This window comes from Pongo abelii, chromosome 8, assembly GCF_028885655.2.
Source record: "Pongo abelii isolate AG06213 chromosome 8, NHGRI_mPonAbe1-v2.0_pri, whole genome shotgun sequence".
NCBI lineage: Eukaryota > Metazoa > Chordata > Mammalia > Primates > Hominidae > Pongo > Pongo abelii.
Genome location: NC_071993.2, coordinates 15218960 through 15235383, shown reverse-complemented (window position 1 = coordinate 15235383; position 16424 = coordinate 15218960). Strand labels below are relative to the sequence as shown.

The window sequence follows — 16424 nt, the reverse complement described above, 5'->3', positions numbered from 1 at the left end:
TTCCCATCCAGCCTGATATGATTCACTCCTATATCATTTTTGTTCAAGAGAACAAAATCACCACATGCTTTTAATGGGCTATTGCATAATAAAACAAGTTGCTGAGTTGTGTTTTCAAAATGTCAGACTTGGCAGTTTTAAAGCATCCCTCAGAAACCATGAAGGATTGGTTCTAGGACCCCTCAGATACCAGAATCCTTGGGTGCTCAAGTCCCTTATATAAGATGGCGTAGCATTGTGTATTTTCATATAATGTATGCGCATCCTCCTGCATACTTTATTTATTTATTTTTGAGACGGAGTCCCGCTCTGTCTCCCAGGCTTGAGCGCAGTGGCGTGATCATGGTTCACTGCAACCTCCGCCTCCCAGATTCAAACGATTCTCCTGCCTCAGCCTCCTGAGTAGCTGGGATTACAGGTGCATGTCACCACCCCTGGCTAATTTTTACATTTTTAGTAGAGACAGGGTTTCATCATGTTGGCCAGGCTGGTCTCGAACTTCTGACCTCAAATGATCCACCGGCGTCAGCCTCCCAAAGTGCTGGGATTGCAGGCATGAGCCACCATGCCCTCTGTCCTGTATACTTTAAATCATCTCTGGATTACTTATAAGGCCAAATACAATCTAAATGCTATATAAGTAGTTGTTACACTGCATTTTTAAGAAATAATGACAAGAAAAAAAGCCTGTACACGATCAGCACAGATGCAACTATCCAGTTTTTTTTTTCCCCGAATATTTTTCATCTAAGGTTGGTCGAACCCACAGATGCACAACCAGTGGATACGGAGGGCTGCCTGTACTCCAGAAGTCATGCTAAGACGGCTATGTCCCATCATGTAGACTGTGAACATTCTTGGCATTGGTATATACATTGGTGTATTACGGGTACTGGCGTACATCATGAACTTGTAGTGTTCCCGTTGATGTTTGTTTGGGTCATGGGCAATACTGACCAAAGACTTGCCACACAGATAAGAAGATACAACACATTGTCTGTCTCGCCTATATTTTAACCCAGCTCTTCTCAAACCTTAATGTGTGTACAAATCCCAAGGAAATCTTGTTGAGTTGCAGATTCGGATTCATTAGATCTGGGGCAGGGCCAGGCTCTGCAGCTCTAACAAGCTCCCACGTGCTGCTCATTCTGCTGGTCTGCAGACCACACTTTGAGTGCAAAGTCGTTTCACTCCTCTTCTACCTGAACTTCTGGATTTGTTTTGTTTCCCCTCCAACAAGGTTACAAAGACTTCAGGTTTGAGACCAATGGAACCAAAAGATATCAAATCAGTTCGAGAATTAATCAACACTTACCTGAAGCAGTTTCATCTGGCTCCAGTGATGGATGAAGAGGAAGTAGCCCACTGGTTCCTCCCCCGGGAGCACATTATTGACACGTTTGTAGTGGAGGTAAAGACAAGGTGATAAACATAAAGCTTCTCCTTGAAGCACCCTTTGTGTTCAGCGTGCAGCAGAAGTATTTACACACACTTCCTTCTATTTCATCACAGAACATTACAAAGATGTGTACTAAAGGGTTGAGAGTTAATAAGATTAATCATTCTTAATACTCTATTAAGGACATGCTTAAGTGAAACTGCCATTTGTTGAACCGTGAGGGTGTGGTGTTGAGGAATATGGTGACCATGAGTGTGGTCTGGTGCCATTGTCTTGTTTTGTGCTAAGGCACCAGCAGCTTTACCCACAGCACTGCTTTGCACCGTTGATGCTGATGGTAACTTGTCAACAAGGCAAACAACTTCTTAGTGTTATGAAAATCATTTTGACCTCACAGATTTCTGAAAGGGTCTCAGGTACCGTACCACAGGGTTCACAGACCACATTTTGAGAACTGCTTTCCAGGGCATATCATTAGAGCTGCTGAGTCTGTGGTCGGACCCATCTTTCACATTATTAGAAATTGCCAAATAGCTCACCACAATAACGTCCTGAGCAGTGTAAGAGAGTTCTTGTTTCCTCGCATCCTCACAAGACGTGGGTATGGTCAGATTTTAAATTTATTTAGGCCCACCTGATGAGTATGGAACAGTATCTTGTTGTTAATTTATATCCTCATTATTGATGAATTTGAGTATCTCATCAATCTGTTAGCCATGTTTATTTCTTTTATGAACTTGCTATTTACATCACTTGCCTGTTTTTTCTTTTTGACCGTAGTTGTCTTACTGATTTATGAAAGGTTTTTTGTTTGTTTGTTTGTTTCGAGATGGAATTTTGCTCTTGTTGCCCAGGCTGGAGTGCAATGGCGCAGTCTCGGCTCACTGCAAACTCCGCCTCCCGGGTTCAAGCTACTCTCCTGCCTCAGCCTCCCGAGTAGCTGGGATTATAGGCGTGCGCCACCATGCCCGGCTAATTTTTGTATTTTTAGTAGAGTCGGGGTTCCACCATGTTGGTCAGGCTTGGTCTTAAACTCCTGACCTCAGGTGATCCACCTGCCTTGGCCTCCCAAAGTGCTGGAATTATAGGTGTGAGCCACTGCGCCCAGCCCGTGAAAGGTTTTTTATATGCTGAATACTAACACTTCGTATTGTGTTCCTTTCTGGGTCCTCTATTCTATTTCGTTGATCTCCATGTCTGTCTCTTCACTAATACCACACTGACCTGGTTGCTATAGCGATATAGGAAGCCTTAGTATCAGATAGAGTAATTCCTCCCACTTTATTCTTGTTTGTCAAGATCATTTTAATTAACTATTTCCTTTGCCTTTTGCATATACATTTTAGAATAAGCTTATTTTTGCCTACAAAATACCTTGCTGGTACTTTGATAGGGATTACATTATACTGATAGATTAATTTGAGGATAATTGAAAAGTCTTCCAGTCCATGAACATGGAATGTCTCTACATTTATTTCAGTCTTTTAAAATCTCTTTTATCAGCATTCTCTAAGAGCATCCAGATCCTGTACGTGTTTTCTTAAGTGTATAGCTAGATATTTCACTTCCTTTGGGGCGATTATAATTGTGTTGTGTTTTTAATTTCAGTTTCTGCATGTTCATTGTTAGCCTGTAGAAATGCTTTCTTTTGTGTGTCTGTATCCTACCACAGTACTGAAATCACTTACTGGTTCCAGGAGTTTGTGTGTAGATTCCTTGTGATTTCTACATAGACAATGTGTCATCTGCAAATAGGGACAGCTTTATTGCTTCCTTTCCAATCTCGATGCCTTTATTTATTGCTCTTGCATTAATGCATGACCTAGATCTTCCAGTGCTTTGTTGAGAAAGAGTGGGGAAGGCTGACATCCTCGTCGTGTTCTTAATGGTAGGAGAAAAGCATTTACTCTTTCACCATGAAGTATGATATTAGCTGTAGGTTTTTCTGTGGGTGCTCCTAATCAATTTGAGGTCATTCTCCTCTATTTCTAACTTGCTGAGAGTTCTTATGAATGGGCATTAGACTTTTTCCAATGCTGCTTCTGCTTCAATAGATGTAATCATATGCTTTTTCTTCTTTAATCTGTTGATATGTTAGATTACATTGATTGATTTTCAAATGTTGGGTCATTCTTACATTCCTAGAAAATATCCACTTGGTCAGGGTGTATAATTATTTTTATACATTGTTGTATTGATTGCTAATATTTTGCTGAGTATTTGTTGAGTTCATGAGACATATCTCTCTGGAGTGCCTTTTTTGTAATGTCTGTCTGGTTTAGATATCAAGATAATACTGGTCTCATAATAGGAGTTGGGAAGTATTATTTCCTCTTCTATTTTCTGGAAGAAATTGAGAATTGGTGTTAATTCTTTAAATGTTTGTTAGAATTCTCCAGTTGAAATGATCTGAGCTTAGCTGTTTCTATTTTGGGAGTTTTTAAATAATGGAGTAAATGTCTTTAATGGTTATAGCACTATTCAGATGATCTATTTCATCTTGGTTGAGTTTCAATACTTTTTGAGTAGTTCATCCATTTCTTCTAAATTGTTGAATGTATGAGTGTAATTAATGTTGTTCATTGTATTCCCTTGTTATCCTTTTAGTGGCTGTGGGATCTGTACTGATATCTCTTGTTTCATACCAGATACTGGTGATTCATGTCTTCTCTTTCTTTACTTTTGTCCATCTTGGTAGACTTGTATCATTTTATTGATTTGTTTCCCAGAGAACCAGACTTTTGTTGGATATTCCCTGTTGTTTTCCTATTTTCAGTGTCATTGATTTCTATCCTTGTGTTTATTGTTTCCTTCCTTCTGCTTGCTTTGGGTTTATTTTGCTCTTCTTTTCTAGTTCCTTGAGGGAGGGACTTACTGACTTGAGACCTTTCCCTGTTACTAGTAAGCATTTAGTTCTATCAGTTTCCCTCTCTGCACTGCTTTAGCTATTTGACATATTTTGGTGTGTTGTATCTTCGTTGTCATTCATGTCTATGTATTTTTTGGTTTCCTTTGAGACTTCCTCTTTAGCCTACCCCTACTTAGAATTGTGCTGTTCAATTGTGCCATGTTTAGAGATTTTCTGTTATCTCCCTATTACAGATTTCTAGTTTGATTCAATTATGGTTAAAGAACACACACTGTATGGTTTTGATTATTTTAAGGCTCTTGAGGTTTATTACTCGGGATATGGACTGTCTTGATGGCTATTCCATGGGTGCATGAAACGTGTATACCACTACTGTTGGGTGGAGTGTTCTTTGTATGCCAGTTGGATCATGTTGATTAATTGAGTTATTCAGCTCTTCTATTTCCATGCTGATTTTCTGTCTAGCAGTTCTATCACCTGATGAGAGGGGCATGGAAGTCTCCAGCTGTAATTGTGGATTTGTCTATTTCTCCTTCCAACACTGTCAGTTTTTCTTGATTTCTTTTGGGCCTCTTGATACTTACATGTATATTAGGGTCTTTATGTCTCCCTAGTGGATTGATCTTTTTATCATAATGTAATACCTCTCTTTCTAATAATTTTCCTTGCTCTGGAGTATACTTTATTGTATATTACTATGACCAGACCTGCTTTTTAAAAATTGTTTGGTCTTTTTCTATCCTTTTACTTTCAAACTATTCATGTTATTGAATTTGAAGTGAGTTTCTTGGAAACAGCCTATAGCTGGGTCATGTTTCTTTACCCACACTACCGATCTTTCTTTTGATTGGTGTATTTAGACCACTTACATATAAGGTGATTATTGGTATGGTAGAGCTTAAGTCTACCATTTGATTATTTGGTTTCTTTATGTTTCTTCTGGTTCTTGTTCCTCTGTTTCTTTTTTCTTGCCTTGCTGTGGATTACTTGAATATATTTTAGGATACTGTTTTATTTATAGTACCTTTGGGTGTATTTGTATAGTTTTTATGATGGTTGATGTGAGTATTACAATATATATATGTGACTTATCATAGTCGACTGGTAACAACATTTATTACTTTGAGTCACCTTACTTTTATTTAGGTCACTTTACCTTTTTCATTTTTAAATATTGTTGTCTTAAATATCAGATAGTATTATGATTTTTGTTTTAATCATCAAGTATGATTTGTAACACTGATTAATAATGATGCTTGAGGATAAGCATAATTTATTATATGTAGCCCAAATTTCTACTCTTTCTATTATTCTTCCCTCCTTCCTGATGCTTCAAGATTCCTTCTTTTATTATTTCCTTTCTGTTTGAAGAAATTCCTTTAGCCAGTCTCAGGGTGTGTCTGCTAGTGACACATTCTTTTGTTTCCATTTGTGTGAGACTACCTCTGTTTTTAGATTTAGTTTCCCAATTTTTTTTTAGATTTTTTTTTGGAGACAGAGTCTTGCTCTGTCACCCAGGCTGGAGTGCAATGGCGCAATCTCTGCTCACTGCAACCTCTACCTCTTGGGTTCAAGCAATTCTTGTGCCTCAGCCTCCCGTGTAGCTGGAACTACAGGCGCATGCCACCACACCGTGTTAATTTTTTGTATTTTAGTAGAGACGGGGTTTCACCATGTTGGCCAGGCTGGTCTCGAACTTCTGAGCTCAGAAAATCCACCCGCCTTGACCTCCGAAAGTGCTGAGATTACAGGCGTGAGCCACCATGCCCAGCCCTAGTTTGCTAATATTTTACTTAGGATCTTCTTCTATACTCACTACTGAGGTTGGCCATTAATTTCCCCTTCTTACTATGTCCTTGTCCTGTCTTGATACCAAAGTTAGAATGAGCTGAAGAGCTTGTCCTCTCTTTTCTCTGGAACAGTGTATGTAATAATAGGGATTACTTGTTCCTTGAAAGTTGTTAGAAGTTGCTTATAAGCCACCTAGACATGGTGCCATGGTGGGTTTTGTTGTGAGTGGTTTTTTTTGTTTTGTTTTGTTTTTTATCAGTCTTTACAATTGATTGGGTGTGAGGGACAATGGGAAGATCGTCCCACTCTTCCCCAACAGTTGGTGATTCTCTGGTCATTTTAACAGCAAGAGAGGAAACAGTAATTTTACCAGCCATATGAATGTGAAGAAGTAGTTTTCTGAAAGCAGATGATGAAAATGGGGTGGGGAACCTAATCAGGTTCTGCAGGTGCCTGCAGTAATTCGGCGTATGAGATGGATATGAGAAATTCTTAGAAGAATCTAAAATCCTTATTAAACCTGAAGGTTGAATTCCTCTCCAATACTGAGCTGCTAATATAGAGCAGTAGGGAATCACTGTAGATTAACCCCTTTAGTTTCTTGCTGGCTGAAGAAAGGTCTAATGACTCGGAAGCATTTGAAAACCAAAGCATACATCCTTCTGGAATTTCCTTTTCTGCTGAAAGAAATACTAGCAGTGGCATGTGTGTGGTCCAGCCTCTTCAGCCGCACAATTCAAACACGTCATATTCTAAAAGTCAGCAAGGCCACCACAGCTAATTACAACAACCCGAACAATACTGGCTAATTTCTTGTATTGGAAGCTTTGCCAGTGATGATGAAATGAATGTCATCCATTGTATCCCTTATTTTTGATAGCGGCAAAATTCTCCAGTTATTCACATGTGTATATTTTGGTGCAGTAGTAAGACCTTTCACAAGCTTGCGAACTCTTCCAAACAGCTTCCAGACTCTACCCAACCTTACTTAGGCCTGATATAATTCTTTCTGTGTGCTAAGAAAGTGTGAGATAGTACACAGTATCTTTTAGTTGGAGAAGGCAGCCCTCTAATCCTTAAAGCTTTTATTTCTGCAAAAACAATGAATCTGCTTTTATCACTGTTCCCTTAGTCTAAAGAATTGACTCATTTGTCAGCCTGAGGGAAGCTTTCCTTTTAGGACATTCTGCTTCTATCTTTCTTTCTTTCTTTTTTTTTTTTTTTTTTTTTTTTGACTCTCATCCTGTCGCCCAGTCCGGAGTGCAGTGACACAATCTTCGCTCACTGCAACCTCCACCTCTGGGGTTCAAGCGATTCTCCTGCCTCAGCCTCCCAAGTAGCTGGGATTACACGTGTGCACCACCACACCTGGCTAAGTTTTCATATCTTTAGTAGAGATGGGGTTTCACCATGTTGGTCAGGCTGGTCTCGAACTCCTGACCTCATGATCCACCCGCCTCATCCTCCCAAAGTGCTGGGATTACAGGCATGACATTCTGCTTCCTAAGAACTTTGTGCAAATCACCAACGGGCACTTAGGCTGAAGTCCCAACTCCAGGCCCTTCTTGGCCTCTACACAGCACAATATAAGGGGCCCCAAACTGGACTGCCGAGAAAGAAGTGTGACTTACTGCTTTTCGTTCTCTGGGGCAAGGGAGAGAACAGAGTTAGCTGAAGTGCACGTATGAAGTTGGTTCAAGGAGATCTCTGCCTGACAGCACCTTTGCTCCTAGAGCCCCAACGGTAAACTGACTGATTTCCTGAGCTTCTATACGCTCCCCTCCACGGTGATGCACCACCCTGCTCACAAGAGCCTCAAAGCTGCCTACTCATTCTACAACATCCACACAGAGACGCCCCTGCTGGACCTCATGAGCGACGCGCTCATCCTGGCTAAGTCGGTAAGCCGCTCCTTCCTGTTCATGCCGTTTGGTTCTCCAAATGTCTGTGCCAGACTATAGAAGACATCTTACTGCGTTTTCTTCCACACGGGTGGAATTTATGCGAGATTTTAAAAAAACTATTGATCATCAGTCAAAGGAAGAATTTTGATAAGAGTTTCTTTTGAAACTTTAGAGGCTATTTTCATCATTAATTTTATTGCAGTTTAACAAAAAAGACAAAATGTACAAATTACAAATGTTTAACCCTTATATAAGAATATATAAGGCTGGGCATGGTGGCTCAGGCTTGTAACCCCAACACTTCGGGAGGCCGAGATGGGTGGATCACCTGAGGTTAGGAGTTTAAGACCAGCCTGGTTAATATGGTGAAACCTCGTCTCTACTAAAAATACAAAAGTTAGCCAGGCTTGGTGGTATGTGCCTGCAATCCCAGCTACTCGGGAGGCTGAGGCAGGAGAATTGCTTGAACCTGGGAGGCAGAGGTTGCAGTGGAGCTGAGATTGCACCACTGCACTCCAGCCTGGGTAACAGAAACTGTCTCAAAAAAAAAAAAAAAAAAAAATATATATATATATATATATATATGTATGTGTATATATATATATGTATATATATAAAGCCCATATATTAGGAATATAAGGAAAATATTAATACATGAGTGAATATTTTTGTTGAGTGAATAACTAGCAGCAATTTTTTAAATCAAATAGTCTCTGAATTTTAAAATTAAAGGAATTAAATTCGAAATTTATTTGTAGCCAATCTACATGGTGAAACCCTGTCTCTATTAAAAATACAAAAATTAGCGGGGTATGATAGCACACACCTGTAATCCCAACTACTCGGGAGGCCGAGGCAAGAGGATTACTTGAACCTGGGAGTTGGCAGTTGCAGTGAGCCGAGATCGCACCATTGTATTCCAGCCTGGGCAACAGAGTGCGACCCTGTCTCAAATTAATTAATTAATTAAAATAAAATAAAATAAAAATCTCTTACCTGTGCCTTTGGATCCCCAAGTCAACATCATCCTCAGATTGTCTGCTTTTTTTCAACACTTCCCAAATATGGCCAGTAATTAGTTATTTAAGGTAAAAACCCTGAGAAATAAAAATAAAAAGTGCTTCTTCTATATCACATTTTGCATAGTATTATTGTCTGACATTTTAAAGAAATTTTTACCATTAGAATTTTACATAAATATATTTCCCATTATCAGCCCAAAGCAAACATACTATTTTTTTATACTTTTTTTTTTTTTGAGATGGAGTCTGGCTATGTTACCCAGGCTGGAGTGCAGTGGCACAGTCTCGGCTCACTGCAACCTCCGCTTCCCATGTTCAAGTGATTCTCGTCTCAGCCTCCCGAGTAGCTGGGACTAGAGGCGTGTGCCACCACACCTGGCTGATTTTTGTATTTTTAGTAGAGACAGGGTTTCACCATATTGACCTGGCTGGTCTCGAACTCCTGACCTCAGGTGATCCACCTGCCGCGGCCTCCCAAAGTGCGGGGGTTACAGGCGTGAGCCACCACGCCCGGCCTGCATACTATTTAAAGTCTTTACAACTTTGGTCCCTGGGCAATAGCTTCAGCCAAGGTAGGACTTAGAAAGGCTAATAATTAATAATCCTGGAGATGAAACCATCTTGACAACTGTTCCCTTATAAAACAAGAACAAGGCTGGGTGCAGTGGCTCATGACTGTAATCCCAGCACTTTGGAAGGCCAAGGCAGGTGGATCACTTGAGGTCGGAGTTCAAGACCAGCCTGGCCAACACGGTGAAACCCAGTCTCTATTAAAAATACAAAGAAATTAGCTGGGCATGGAGGCACACACCTGTAATGCCAGCTACTAGGAAGTCTAAGGCAAGAGAATTGCTTAAATCTGGGAGGTGGAGGTTGCAGTGAGCCGAGATCATGCCACTGCATTCCAGCCTGGGTGACAGAGTGAGACTCCATCTCAAAAAGATTTAAAAATAAATAAATAAAACGTAAATAAAATATTTTCTGAAATCTTCATAAGTAATTTTATGCCAGTGACAGCCATCATACTACATTTTTAACATTTTTGGGATTCAGCATTTCTGAATTTTCGTGCTGACTTCATCGGATTCACTATAGTTTTTTGTTTGTTTTTTGAGACAAGCTGTCACTCTGTTGCTCAGGTTTAAGTGCACTGGCACAATCACAGCTCACTGCAGCCTCGACCTCCTGGGCTTATGCAATCCTGCCTCAGCCTCCTGTGTAACTGGGTCCACAGGCGCACACCACCATGCCAAGTCAATCTTTTTATTTTTGTAGAGACAATGTCCTGTACCTACACCTACAACTACAGCCTATGCCCAGGCTGGTTTCAAATTCCTGGGCTCCAGTGAGCCTCCCACCTCGGCCTCCCAAAGTGCTGGGATTACAGGTGTGAGCCACCACATCCAGCCACACTGCTAGTTTTATAAGACAATTTTAAACTGAATTCTTCCTTTTTTTAAAAAAAAGAAAAAAAAGGACAGAGTCTCACTCTGTCGCTCAGGCTGGAGTGCAGTGGCACAATCTCGGCTCACTGCCACCTCCATCTCCCAGGCTCAAGCAGTTCTCCTGCCTCAGCCTCCTGAGTAGCTGGGACTGCAGGTGCACGCCACCACATCTGGCTAATTTTTGTTATTTTTAGTAGAGATGGGGTTTCGCCACGTTGGTCAGGCTGGTCTCGAACTCCTGACCTGAAGTGATCCACCCACCTCAGCCTCCCAAAGTGCTGGGGTTACAGGCATGAGCCACGGCATCCGGCCCTGAATTCTTAACCTATGCTATATATCACAGACATTAAATCCTATTAGAAATGCATATTCGAGCTATTAGTAGAAGAATTGTTACATTGAGATATGTAATACAGAAAACACTAGTCCTTTGTTTTAAATTTTAAATCTTTTTTAAATTGGCAGAAAGGATTTGATGTATTCAATGCACTGGATTTGATGGAAAATAAGACATTCTTGGAAAAACTCAAGTTTGGTATAGGAGATGGCAATTTGCAGTATTACCTGTACAATTGGAGGTGTCCAGGTACAGATTCTGAAAAGGTAAGCAAAATGGATATAGCCCTTGTAAACTCAACAAATGTACCTAGACAATTTCATACTTGCTTCACTTAGACTTAAGACAGCTTTATTTTATTTTTATTTATTTTATTTATTTATTTATTTATTTGAGATGGAGTCTCGCTCTGTCCCCCAGGCTGGAGCACAATGGCATGATCTCGGCTCACTGCAACCTCCGCCTCCCAGGTTCAAGTGATTCTCCTACCTCAGCCTCCCGAGTAGCTGGGATTGCATCCACCAGCACGCCTGACTAATTTTTTTATTTTTAGTAGAGATGGGGTTTGACCATGTTGGCCAGGCTGGTCTCAAACTCCTGACCTCAGGTGATCCGCCTGCCTTGGTCTCCCAAAGTGCTGGGATTACAGGTGTGTGAGCCGAGCCTTAAGACAGCTTTTAGAAAGACAGATCTATTGTACTACATTGCGATCTAATTTTTCTTACTATTCCATTTCTTCCCTCCCTTCAGGTTGGACTAGTACTACAATAGATGGATATTTTTATTTCTAGAACTCTGACATCATCATTTGTTAATATTTAATGATTTCTGGAACTGCCATTCCAAAGAAGAATAAAAGCACAACTCAAGTGAAATTGAAGTAGTCGATAATCAGAAAAGATGACAAAGTCCACATGTGACATTTGTACGTTTGTAGCTAGAATGTTAAACTTCATCCTTTTTTCACTGTTGACCTATTTGTGGGAGGGATGAAAGGCTACAAAGAGCACATTCTTGTAATTTTCAAATTTTTGCCTGTCTCTTGAAGAGGTATTTTTTCACCCTTAGAAAAGGGACTGTTTTTCTATGGACTAAGTAGAAGTTACAGAGTCATGTAAGAAAATCTTTGCTATTGTGTGGAGATAAACTGCTGCATTTCTGTTTCTTAAGTGATGGTACATTTGTCCATGTAACAGAACAAAAGATCCATTTGGAAATTTTTTTACTGGTATCAGCTTACATGGTATCACTGGGAACATTTATGGAATCAACACTTCTGTAGCTCAGTGACAGGTGGTGGTTATTTAAGTGCAGAGCAATATTAAAATGTACTGGTGACTAGTACATGTATTTCTCCATAAGCAGAGTTGCCGAATCAATAAACATACAAGTTTGTACTTTGATCTTCACCAGGTCAGTGGATTGCTTCAAAAGCAGAGTTTTGTGCAAGCACTCACTGTGCTCTCTGTAAGAGCCTGCGGCCGGGCGTGGTGGCTCACGCCTGTAATCCCAGCACTTTGGGAGGCCAAGGTGGGTGGATCACGAGGTCAGGAGATCGAGACCATCCTGGCCAACATGGTGAAACCCCATCTCTACTAAAAATACAAAAATTAGCCGGGCGTGGTGGCGTGTGCCTGTAGTCCCAGCTACTTGGGAGGCTGAGGCAGGAGAATCGCTTGAACCTGAGAGGTGAGGTTGCAGTGAGCCAAAATCAAGCCACTGCACTCCAGCCTGGGTGACAGAGCGTGAGACTCTGTCTCAAAAAAAAAAAAGAGCCTGTACCCGCGACTAACTAGACTTTTCTGCTGTTGTGCAAAGTTCAGTTTCTTCTCAGCAACATCAAGGATATATGAAGAAAAGGAAATAAAAACTGTAAAGTCAAAAGAGATGCCTGGTGGAACTTATTCGTGCTATCAGGGCATTGATAGTTTGAATGTTTTTATTACTTATGCAAAATTGCACATACTCCTCTACGCTGACTTTATCATGAAAACTGTCATGTATCATGCTAATGGAAAATGTCTTATTTGTAAATAAGTATTCATAATTTTGTTACTAATGGTGTTTTTAATCTAGAATTTGAAAAACTTTCACGGCGTACAGATGTGTGTTTATATTGCCAATAATCCGCGGGAAAAATAAGATGCTAACCAAGGCCACGCAGCCTGGCCTCAACTCAGATACCACAAAGTAGATGCCTTGGCTGGGTGTGGTGGCTCACGCCTGTAATCCCAGCACTTTGGGAGGCCAAGGTGGGCGAAACATTTGAGGTCAGGGGTTCGAGACCAGCCTGGCCAACATGGTGAAACCCTGTCTCTACTAAAAATTCAAAAAGAACTAGCTGGGCATGGTGGCGGGTGCCTGTAATCCCAGCTGCTAGGAGGCTGAGGCAGGAGAATCACTTGAACCCAGGAGGCGGAGGTTGCAGTGAGCCAAGATCGTGCCACTGCACTCAAGCCTGGGCGACAGTGCAAGACTCCGTCTCAAACAAAAAAGTAGATGCTTTTCCCTGCCTTTACTGTGCCAGTGCCTAGGATGTTCAGTGCAGAAAAAGTTAATTGTTTTAGACATGATGGCATTTCCTTCAAGTTATGAATCCAGTGAAACCAATCATATCTTATCCCAGGCAGGGGCCACCAAACTATGGCCTGTGGGCTAAATCCAGCCCATTGCTTATTTTTGTATAGCCCACAGGCTAAGAATGTTTTTATTTTCTGGAATGGTTGAGGAGAAAAAGCCAAAAAATGACATCATTTTGTGACATGTGCAAATTACACAAAATTCAAAGTCCAGTGTCCCTCAATAAGGTTTTATTGGAACATAGCCACACTTTTTTTTTTTTTTTTTTTTTTTAGGACAGGGTCTCACTCTGTTGTCCAGGCTAGAATACAGTGGCACAGTCACAGCTCACTGCAGCCCCAAACTCCTGGGTTAAAATGATCCTCCTGCTTCAGCGTCTTTTTGAAGAAAAAGAACTAACTGAGTGTGCATACCACCACGCCTGGCTAAGTTTTTCATTTTTTGTAGAGACAAGGTTTTGCTATGTTTCCTGGGCTGGTCTTTAACTCCTGGCCTCAAGTGATCCTTCTGCCTTGGCCTCCCAAAGTACTGGGATTACAGACATGAGCCACCACTCTTGGCCGCAGCCACTTTCACTTACATATTGCCTATGGCTGCTTCACACTACAAAGCTGAGTTGAGTTGTTGTGACAGATTGTGTGGCCTGCAAAGCCTAAGATATTCACTCTCTGGTCTTTTACAGAAAGTTTGTTGACCTTGGTCACTACGAAGGAGTTGAACTCTCTCTCCTTTCTATAGGTTGCCATGATTCTAAAGACCAACCCACAGCTGTGACATCCCTGAGACTACCACCAGAGGGCGACCGGGCCCCACAGTAGTGCATAATTAGGCCCTTTCTTGGAGATAATGGAAGACTTGGAATTTCAGATGGTTCCACCCTAATTGCATTAGCGTTCTTTCTTAACAGGAGAAAGGCTTCAAGAAACAAAACACTCCTCATTCACTGGAACAGGGTTTGAGATACCAGCATTAAGGAAAGGAGATTTTGACTTAACCTGGAGTCAAGGCTCTAATTTAGGACTTTACTTCCCACTCATTTTCATGGCACGAAGTCTATACAAAGCAGGTTTTCAAATTGCAGAATCGGCCAGGCACGGTGGCTCACACCTGTAATCCCTGCACTTTGGGAGGCCGAGGTGAGCAGATCACTTGAGGTCAGGAGTCTGAGACCAGCCTGGCCAACATGGTGAAGCCCTATCTCTACTAAAATTACAAAAACTAGCCGGGCATGGTGGTGTGCACCTATAGTCCCAGCTACTCGGGAGGCTGAGGCAGGAGAATGGCTTGAACCCAGGAGGCCGAGGTTGCAGTGAGCCGGGATCACACCACTGCACTCCCGCCTGGGCAACAGAGTGAAACTCCATCTCAAAAGTAAAATAAATAACTACAGCATTGCCAGTTGGAAATTTTGTCATGAGCTTACCTCATGGTGACAGTTACACTATTCCTTTAAAGAGTCATTTACATAATTTGTTATCAAATTATTAACCACTTTTAAATAGAATAACTACATTTGCCTCTATAATTGAAGCAGATTACTAATTAACATTTTCGAGAATTAAACTGCTTGCTTATGAAGTAGCTATTAAAACTAAATTTAAATGCAATATATAGTGTCTTGTAGATTTAAAACTGCATTGTACTGTACTTTGTCTGTAATGAAAATGTTCTATTCAATAAGGTATCTTTTTTTCTTCTTTTTGGCCAAGATGACACTAAGTAAAATTTAAATCGAGAGGTGGCATAATCTATGAGTCAGCCAGACTTTCAGCTGGAAAAATCTTTAGTAAATACCTTCCTTCTAAATTATAGAAAGTAACTTTTCCATACACTCTGTAAACAGCAGACACTCTAACAGAGCATTGGTTATGCTCCATCTCCTAACCTGAAGGACTCTTGTCACACACCCACCTCTGAGAACCCAAGCTCCTCAGTTTTTTTAATCTTTTGGCCACATTTCATCCAATTACCATCATACCTTTTATACGTTAGATTTCCAGGGAGGTAAGTGAATCACGTAATGGGGGTGAACTGTACCCAGTCAAAATAACCTTATCTGACCTTTTCTGTGTTTTTGATATTTTTTCTCTAAATATTAAGTCTTTCTCCCAAGCTCATGTCTATTCCTACCTAAAAGTCAAATTGACATGAAGTGAAAAATGATGTGTTGCTTCTGAAGACAATGGACTGCTTGGCATTTGGGATCTTTCCTTTAAAACTGATAATGCTGCCCCAATTCAGTTTCATCTACTTGACTGACTAGAACATTTGCTGTGGCACATTTTCCAGGTTTGATAGGAAAATGCTAAGCGTTGTAGGACACAGATATTCTTGCTCACGGGCACTCTACCAGCCTTTGAAAAAGTCAATTTAGGCTGGGCGCGGCTGCTCAAGCCTGCTCACGCCTGTAATCCCAGCCCTTTGGGAGGACGAGGCAGGTGGATCACGAGGTCAGTTTGAGACCAGCCTGACCAACATGGTGAAACCCCATCTCTACTAAAAATACAAAAAAATGAGCTGGGTGTGGTGGTGGGCACCTGTAATCCCAGCTACTCAGGCGGCTGAGACAGGAGAATCGTTGAATCTGGGTGGCAGAGGTTGCAGTGAGCCCAGATTGCGCCGCTGCACTCCTGCCTTGGCGACAGAGTGAGACTCTGTCTCAAAAAAAAAAAAAAAAAGCCAGGCATGGTGGCTGACAGCTGTAATCCCAGCACTTTGGGAGGCTGAGGTGGGCAAATCACGAGGTCAAGAGATGGAAACTATCCTGGCCAACATGGTAGAACTCCGTGTCTACTAAAAATACAAAAATTAGCTAGGCATGGTGGTGCGCACCTGTAGTCCCAGATACTCGGGAAGCTGAGGCAGGAGAATTGCTTGAACCCGGGAGGCGGAGGTTGCAGTGAGCTGAGACTGCACCATTGCACTCCAGCCTGGACAACAAGAGTGAAACTGTCTCAAAAAAAAAAAGAAAAAGAAAAAGTCAATTTATACACGCATGAACACTAGTTTCAATAAACTTGTTTGGATATTCCTAATTTTGAATATTTCCTGCACTTAGTATATCTGTGCCATAGTTA

General features: G+C 41.2%; 1 protein-coding gene across 8 annotated transcripts in view; it reads left to right on the top strand.

Moving 5' to 3' along the window:
- NMT2 (N-myristoyltransferase 2) overlaps positions 1-16326 on the top strand; it is a 63881-nt gene extending 47555 nt beyond the window's left edge. For 4 of the 8 annotated variants that reach the window (XM_024253869.3, XM_024253867.3, XM_063727494.1 and 1 more), the window contains 4 exons: positions 1241-1411; positions 7793-7960; positions 10896-11033; positions 11518-12858. In XM_024253869.3, the coding sequence (XP_024109637.1) occupies positions 1241-1411; positions 7793-7960; positions 10896-11033; positions 11518-11538 (498 nt within the window). In that variant the 3' untranslated portion in view covers positions 11539-12858. Of the gene's footprint in view, positions 1-1240; positions 1412-7792; positions 7961-10895; positions 11034-11517; positions 12859-14085 lie in introns of those variants that run through there. The other 4 variants (XM_054521990.2, XM_054521991.2, XM_054521992.2 and 1 more) reach the window with 2 other exon arrangements.
- Positions 16327-16424: the final 98 nt, after the last annotated feature.